General features: G+C 39.0%; 2 protein-coding genes across 3 annotated transcripts; both read left to right on the top strand.

Moving 5' to 3' along the window:
- The first annotated feature begins 741 nt into the window (after positions 1-741).
- On the top strand, positions 742-4,691 carry LOC123481224. The gene is made up of 8 exons (XM_045216929.1): positions 742-961; positions 1,902-1,988; positions 2,333-2,368; positions 2,611-2,744; positions 3,163-3,299; positions 3,396-3,489; positions 3,606-3,705; positions 4,462-4,691. The coding sequence occupies exons 1-8, from the start codon at positions 946-948 to the stop codon at positions 4,689-4,691; spliced, it is 834 nt and encodes a 277-aa protein (XP_045072864.1). The 5' UTR covers positions 742-945.
- On the top strand, positions 4,662-8,437 carry LOC121532136. Of its 2 annotated transcripts, none has more exons than XM_041837851.2 (4): positions 4,662-4,722; positions 4,867-5,053; positions 5,335-5,462; positions 5,620-8,437. In XM_041837851.2, exon 4 carries the CDS (start codon positions 5,960-5,962, stop codon positions 7,907-7,909), a length of 1,950 nt encoding a protein of 649 aa, XP_041693785.2. In that variant the 5' UTR covers positions 4,662-4,722; positions 4,867-5,053; positions 5,335-5,462; positions 5,620-5,959; the 3' UTR covers positions 7,910-8,437. The 2 variants fall into 2 exon arrangements, with proteins under 2 accessions (XP_041693785.2, XP_045076798.1); XM_045220863.1 differs by having other exon boundaries at positions 4,668-4,722.
- The last annotated feature ends 51 nt before the right edge of the window (positions 8,438-8,488 follow it).

The following is an 8,488-nucleotide window of genomic DNA, read 5'->3' as shown; positions in this document are numbered from 1 at the left end:
TATGTAAGTGTGTGTGTGTGTGCGTGTGTGTGTGCGTGTGTGTGTGTGTGTGTGTGTGTGCATGCCCGTTTGCATGCAGTTGTTTGTGTGTGTGTTCATGCGTGTGTGCGTGCGTGTGTGTGTGTTTGCATGGGTGTGTGCATGTGTGCGTTTTGAGAGGCAGTCCTGTGCTCCCCACTGGGCCTGGCTGGTCTTGAGAACACTACACACAGGAGGCCACTCTACCTGCTTGACATCTCTAACCTGCCACATACTTGGCATCCCTAATTCTGGTTCTGCTACTGAGAGTCTTAATGAGGCTAGTGAGGCTTAGGGAGGAAGTTGACTTCCAACAAAAACATATCAGTACAGCCCAATAGAGATGTTAGAGTCCCTCGTAGGGTTCTATGGTACGTGACTGTGACCACAAGATCAGTGAACAAACCAATCAGTTATGCTCATTTGTGACATTACACAGCGTGACTATTAAATAAGCACATTGTCAACTTCAGTCTGCTAGGCCTACATAACATATAGGGTGAAGTAGAAAGGCATGGCTTTATGAAAGGCTAAATGGCAGCAGCTGGCATGTTTTAGATGACGGTCCTTCTCCAAATAGGTCAAGGTCCCTGGTCTGCAGTGATTCTCAACTGTCAAAATCCACAAAATCCACAGAATGAAGTACTGTTCGATTAACAACCATTGTTTACAAAATCTCTGGAGAGCAAATTACAGGCTTTCATTTCATCCCTGTCTACACAGTAAATTCCATAGTGTTAAATATGCAGTGTCAAAGTACATTGACTCTTACAGAGTTATTACTACAACAGTTGGAGTAAGATACCGCCCAGTGTTGGTGAAAAAGTACGTTGTTAAAAGACGCAGTGTCAGACGTACTCTGGAAAGCTCCGCCCACCTACGACTCGTCTCAAACGGACCACACATTTTCACGGCGCCATTTTCTTCATGTGGAATGACTGCGGTAAGTTTCTCCTAAGCGACTATACACACATTATTTGTCATTTTAACAGAAGCAGCATTTAAGAATTACTTTATATCGTTGCTAACAGTGCACTCTAGTTGGTTTTAGGTCTTAAAATGTCGAATTTTAAAAAGGCTAACGTTAACATGTTGTGACTGACTTCTGTCCAGTCCATGTGCCAGCAGTATTAAGCTAACGTTAATTAACATTAACTGACGAACATAACGTTCAAACTAGACAATGTCAGCCCGATTTATTGTAAGTTATGTTAATACAACGTGGAGGGGGGATTGTGTACTTCTTGTTAACGTTCAGATATTACAGGAACATAGCAAAGACTAAGGGGAGTTGGCTAAACTAGCTACAGTTAGCTACGTTAGCTTGACTGGCTAACTATGTGCGGGTGGCATGGATTTATTATGTTAACGGCGGGTAGACATTAACCTTGGACACTGCTTAAGCGGTGTGCCTTTATTTTTTTCCTGGATATTATACAAAATGACTTTCGGGTTTCAAAGCAGCAGCAGTACTGTTAAAATACTTAAGCACTATCTTAGCACACACTTATGGTGTAACGTTTAGCTAACATTATTCAATTCAATGTTATTTATATTGTCAAATCATAACAAGAGTTATCTCAAGACACTTTACAGACAGAGTAGGTCTAGACCACACTCTATAATATACCAAGACCCAACAATTGCAGTAATTGTGCGGGCAAGGCGGTAACATTAATGTTACAAGGATGAAAATCAGACGTTATCCTTTTTAATGTGTTTGACAGTAACTTCAATTTAACTGGCCATTTCTGCAAAAGTGCTGATCATTTCTCAGCACTTTGGTGGCTTGAAACAATATTTTTCTTATATTTGAGGAAATACTGCTAAAATAAGACCATCAACTTTTTAACTGTGAGAAATTGTACTGATACTATTTGCAGGGAGCATGCTGCTTAAAGCTAAACTTGGAGATGTCCAAAAATTTGTCAGAATAACTGAGCCAAATCTGAAAGACTTTTTGATTGCAGGTAAGAATTTGACAATGTTAGTAATAACTGTCTGAATTTAGCTGTTTAAAATTGATATACTGGAATATTCCTAAAATGATGGGACATGTTAAGTTCTCAGGTTTTTGGAACTGGTCCATTTTTGTACGTCTAAATTTCTTCTGTTTTGCCCTTGGTAACTACACTTTAATTGTGGATGCATTGCTTAAGGTATAGTTATGATGCTACAAAAAAAACATTTTAATCACTTAATAGTGTTTGTTTAAAACCTATTTTATAGGGTAAGGTAGGTGTACACAGTGAAATTATTATATAAATAATGATTTACTTTTGTTTACACAAGCTTTTATCCCTGTTTTTTCTAGCATTTGCAAAGTTTGGTGTCCCAGCTGTAACAGAAGGTGTGAAAATTGTTGACAGTTCAGGGACTGAATTGGATGATGATGTTTTTGAGGATATTATAAAGGATCCCTCAACTGGGGTGCTAACCATCAAATATGACTCAAGTTTGTTTCAGTTAATTAGACTAATTAATGAATACGTTATTTCTTTGTTTTATGAAGTTCATGGTGTCTATTAAATAAGTGTCTTAGATTATGAGGGAACTATATATAATTCTTTTTCTTCTAAAAATCATGGTTAGAATCTGTCTCCATGGTGGCCTCTTCTGAGCAATCCCAACCATCATCCCTTGATACCTTGGACTCTGAGGATACAGTCATTATTTCAGATAGCCCCTCCAGAAAACGCCAGAGGCTGGATACAGAAGCCAAGCAAGTAAGACAATTCTGACATTTTAAATTCTGTTCTTGAATCTGTTCTCAGAGAATTAAAATTACATTAATATACATTGTAAATTACATGGTTTCAAAACATTTTTGAAGTCCTGATTAGGGATGTCCCGATCAAGTTTTTTTAAGCGCCCTATCCGATTAAAAAAAGTATCTGCTGATATTGAGTCCTGATCAGATACTTTTATTTATTTATTGATAATACAGTGCACACTTCGAGTACATTCAAGTTATTGTCGCTGTCTGGAGGGAGTTTCTTACCATTATTGGCTTTTTCATTGGATTTTTGTAGCACTTGCAATCTTTGAGATTGGATCGGGACATCCTCTGACATCATATTAGTTTATTTCCAGTTTATTTGCAGTGGACATAACATGCAGAATTGTTATGCATTTTGTTTTAAGTTGGTGGAATCAGCTCTTACCAACAAAACCGGTGGGGAACGTATAATAAATGAATACAACCGAACCAAGTCCTTGACGGATGAAACCAGACGCAAAATGGTGAACATGCTGGCAGCTGACATGACAGAAATGAATGGGTAATTTGTTAATAGTCCTTGTGTTCTCAATCTGTAAATCTAAATCTGAATCTAAGTGAATATGACTGCACAATCCTTTCTTCTTCAATTTTGCAGTACATCTCCACCCAGACAGGTGAAAGAAATGTATGCCAAAGGAATAGTGACCTTATTCCCGTACCTCAGTGACCCATTCTCTAAGAATGGCTATGTGAGTTGCACACAGTAATAGTTGTAATGTTAAATATTATTGGAAGTTTTTGAATCCTACCAGACCATGTTGTTTTCAATGAAGTATCCATTTTTGTTATCCTTTCATCCTTCAAGGAGCATTATTATGATGGCGAGAGTGGAACTGGGTACTTGGCCTGGAGGATTAAAACTATTCAGAGAGGCACCGCCAAAGACAGGCGATCATCATTCGGAGGTAATACTGGAAAATGTATGGAACAAAACAGTTGCTAGATCAATAATTGCATTTGTTGCACTATTTCTCAGACATATAGTATAATGTGTAACTACATCCTTCAATTCTGCTAGCTCCCTCCCTCTTAGCAAATTTAAAGAAAATATGCATCAGAGACCTACAAAGGACTGTGACATAAGGGGGTTGCCTCGACACTGACTGGTCGAGGCAACCCCTGGCAAACTGGCCTTGCAAACTTTAGGGTGATTTAAACCAGTAGATGGCATTTTCATACATTTTTCAACCCACAAACTGCAGATTTCATAAATTGTGAAGAAATAATGTCAATATTAACACCAGCATTGATGCAGGGCTCCACACTAACTTTTTTGTCTTGGTTGCACTTGTGCGCCTAACTTTTTTATTTAGGTGCACCAGCACAAAATGTAGGTGCACCCAAATTTTTCCTTGCGTCGCCATTAACGCCACAATTTCAAGGTCACCTTTTATCACGCTCCATATACATTCATATATATCATGTAACCACCCCCCCCCTTTGCTGTCCTCTGCCCCTCAGATGGCCAACACCTGTAATTTGGCCTTCTTCCCATTTGGCCTTGGCTAAACCAGCTTGCCACACTCCCTAGCATCAAACATATCATTCATATCATTTAGTTTACAGCTCAAAAAGTATATTTTACAGTGGAGTACTTCCTTTAAAAGTTAGCCAGGCTACTAAAACTTTTGACATGATTGAAATTTTCCCGTGTTGTGTAGAATCAGCCAAAGGATCAACTGGTGAAGACATGTCTGGAGGACCGACTGTCAGACGAGAATCCCAGTTTGTTCCAGAGACTGCCCTGACTGATGATGAGTGCAACAAAGCAATCTCACTGATGAAACATTCTGCTGATGCAGACACAATCAAGAAGAAAATGGAACTGACGTTTGTGTATCGCCGCAAAATGATCCTCGACCCCCCAGCAGTCAAGCAACATACTGTCTGAGTTTCCACGTTTTAAAGACGTCAAAAGCTTGGTAATTATGTTATTTTGAAAATACTATGACAAGTGAATTGTTTTGTAAGACATTGTAGTGATACTAGCTAGCTAAACTAGCACGCAATACAATTTGATTGGCTGTCAAATAACTGAAATTGTCACCAACACCACCCCACTCCAGGTTGAACAGGATTTTGTTCTAATGTTCGGAGAGGATACCTCAAGCAAGCTTCTGGAAAGGTGGCCGGTCACGTTCAAGAAAAAGATCATCAAACAATGCAGAAAGCTTCCATCCACAAGTGAGCTTGAAGAACTCTTGCTGGCAGCTGATCCTCCTGAGGATGGCACTGAATTGGATGTTGACTTTGGTAAGATGCTTGTAAGCCTACCTTTTGTGTTGTATTGCAATATCAACATTATGTGTAAACATTTAAATATCAACATAATACTAAGAAGCTGGATCTGTGAAAGATTTACGAGTACGTTCTGTAGCAGTATATTGAACAAAACTTTTGAGATTTGACTCAGCCCTGTGGATGTTTTAGTTAGAGAACTTCTTGTGATGTAGAACTGCTGTCTGTCTGGGGGGTCTTTTGTAAAGAAAACAACGTAACTGAAGTGTGTTAACATTGAACTTGTGTTGTTACAGGTTGGGACAGTGATCTGTCATCGGTTTTACTGCTTATACACCTGATTCCACCCTCCGCTCAGGGTCGGAAGAGACCAGGAAAGGTTTCCGCATCCCAAGCAGAGAAACATCTTGTGGTATTCAAGAAGGTTTGTATTTTTTCTAATTTGTGGTATGAACACCTAATATTAGGCTACAAGTATTCATTCAATATTCATATTCAATAAGAGTAGTGTATTGGCTCTTTCTGCATATTCTACAACTACTTGGCCATTAACTACAGTTTTCCCTCATTTGTCTTCGCAGACCGGAACAAACATTCAAGAGCATCTCGATGCCATCACTACTAGCGCTCAGCCCTATCTCCTAGCTGTTGGAGTTAAGAAGAATGCAATCCACCAGTTCTTCATCATTATCGACAAGAATGCCATACCTTGCAGGTCAACCTCTTCTCTTGTTGCTTTTGACGAACTATTTAAGGCACATTTTGTGTTTGGCACATCCTACAACACCATGCTCCACAACATGTACACTTTCATCCAAACTACAGTGTACAGCATCGATGCTGGCAAGGTCAAAGAGAGCCCTCGTGTTGCTGAAATCAGGGCGAGGTTACTTCATTAGTGCTTGAAGTTTCTCCTCGAACATGAAGTGTTTTGTTTGTCAGGCTGAGTTATCGAGTTCAAATATGCTTGTTAGGCATTTACGATTAGTTCACGGTTACTTGCCTGGAAAAAATCTCCGGCTTAAATGTGCTCAGACTGGATGTGGCTGTGCGTTTGGTACGTTTTCTGGTTTTAGGAAACATTTAAACACAAAACACACTGAGTATATTGACCAACAGGTTGACCCTGATGTTTATTTAAGCAGCATTGGAGAGGCAGTGACCACTAATGTAGAGGAGACAGCTACAACGTCACGGACAGTTAATGAACACGAGGTAGCCACATCTACTCTGTTGAAAAAGTCCAACAGGAGCACTCTAGATATGTGTGCCTCTGCTGTTGCACAACTAAAAGCAGCTGGATTAAGTCAATCTACTGTAAATAGTTTTGTTTCCTCCATGGAAGAAGTGTTTTTTGAGATTCAAAGTCAAGCTACAGATGCAGCTTTGCAGTGCTTATCTCCACAGGAAACTGAAAATAAGAACAGAATAGAACAATCTTTGCAAAAGTTGGAAAACCCTTTCACACCCTTAAATTCAGAAGCTAAACGAAATAAACACTTCAAAGAGAAATGGGGAATCGTAGAACCTGTTGAAAAGGTGCTTGGCACAAGATTTGACAGCAGAAGAAACAAAACAACTGGGACATACGATCAGGTCGTTGTAACTGACAAGTTTGCATATATTCCTATTTTAGAAACACTAAAGGCCATTTTTCAAAACCCAGAACTTGCAGACATGTTCAAGCCCAGGCACATGCCCAAGGAAGGTGTGTATGCAGACTTGAGAGATGCCGCCTATTTTAAAAAAAGTCCCTTATTCTCTATAGAAAAAGATGCCATACAGATCCAGCTATTTTATGACGACTTTGAAACAGCAAACCCCTTGGGGTCTAAAAAGGGTATACACAAATTAGGTGCTATATACTTTACATTAAGGAATTTTCCCCCAATCTTTAATTCATCATTGATAAATATTCATTTGGGTGCTCTTTTCCATGCGCAGGACATCAAGCGTTATGGTTTTAATTTGATACTTGAGCCACTTGTCAGTGATCTTAAAGTACTCGAGACAGAGGGACTTAAAGTTCCCAGATTGAAAGATGTGATTCACGGTACCATAGTTCAGGTCACTGGTGATAATCTTGGGTTGCATGGTTTATTTGGCTTTGTGGAGTCATTTGGGGCAAGGTATTGTTGTCGTTTCTGTCTCCTTGAGAAAGATTGTTTTCAAACTGTGTTCTGTGAAGATTATCCAAAAGTTGTACTACGAACTATCGAGATGCACAAACTGCACTGTCAAACTTTACAAACAGATCCTACACTACCTCATATCTATGGTGTCAAACGCATTTGTCTGCTGAATTCACTACAGTATTTTAATACAGCCAACAATTTTTCTGTAGATATAATGCACGATATTTTAGAAGGAGTTGCTCAGTTTGAAGTCAAACTTGTCCTGCAGTACATTAAGGAAAACTTCCTAAATGCTGAACAACTGGCTGGTAGAATACATGCTTTTGACTATGGATACAATCAGCAGCGAAACCGTCCACCTAGAGTAAAGTTGTTTGATGGAAGTAATGATTTGGGGTTGAATGCTATACAGTCTTGGTGCTTATTACGTAATATGCCTTTGCTATTTGGTGATTTAATACAGTCAGATGACCAGCACTGGCATCTTCTACTTTTGCTTCTACACATTGTTAACATTGTATTTTCCCCAGTCCTTACAGAAGGCATGACCATTTACCTCAAACATTTAATCATTGATCATCATCAGCTCTTCAAGCAGTTGTTTCCTGCAATCAATCTCTTACCAAAGCATCACTTCATGATTCATTACCCTCGTAATATAAAAACATCGGCCCAGTTCTGCACATGTGGTGCATGCGTTATGAAGCTAAACATAATTTTTTTAAGAAGCAATTAAAAAGCTTTAAAAATGTAACAAAAACATTAGCCAAAAAGCACCAAAGTTGTATGGCAATGTATCGAGAGTCCTTTAGCAAGGAAAGATTAACTTTAGGTTCGGGGAAGATGGTAACACTTAGTGAGCTCAAAGAAGGTCCCGAGATTGCTTTAAAATGTGGGTCTGTATTGTCTACCAGTGTGTTTTCTGCCAAGTGGATCAAACATCATGGTACAGAGTACCGCCGTGACTTCATTATCTGTACTGAGGTAGCATTTGAGATGCCTGTATTTTGTAAAATCAAAATTATTGCTGTGAAAGATGACTGTGTATTGCTCTGTGGAAAACTGATGGAAACAGTGTGTTTTGATTACCATTACTATGCCTTTAAGGTCAGGATGCATCCAGACAGGGTTCAAAAGGTGATCAACATTACTGAACTGTGTTACTTTAAACCTTTTGATGTTCAAATGAAGTATGGAACGACAGATTCCTCCTTGTATGTTGTTCCCTATTGCCATTTTATGGAAACCTAAGGTCAATGTTTTAAAAAAGGGGATTTGTATTCTTAATATATTTTAGCCTGACATAGTTGAGCTG

Source organism: Coregonus clupeaformis, chromosome 6 (genome assembly GCF_020615455.1).
Source record: "Coregonus clupeaformis isolate EN_2021a chromosome 6, ASM2061545v1, whole genome shotgun sequence".
Taxonomy (NCBI): Eukaryota; Metazoa; Chordata; class Actinopteri; order Salmoniformes; family Salmonidae; genus Coregonus; species Coregonus clupeaformis.
Note: the sequence above shows the minus strand (reverse complement) of the source record. Positions and strands in the feature narration are given on the sequence as shown.

Bases quoted from the DNA above. Each gene is read 5' to 3' on its own strand.
- LOC123481224 (XM_045216929.1), top strand. The intron at 2,369-2,610 runs GTGTGAAAATTG...AATCATGGTTAG, and splicing joins TGTCCCAGCTGTAACAGAAG to AATCTGTCTCCATGGTGGCC. The intron at 3,490-3,605 runs GTGAGTTGCACA...TCATCCTTCAAG, and splicing joins CATTCTCTAAGAATGGCTAT to GAGCATTATTATGATGGCGA.
- LOC121532136 (XM_041837851.2), top strand. From the start codon at position 5,960: ATGAAGTGTTTTGTTTGTCAGGCTGAGTTATCGAGTTCAAATATGCTT.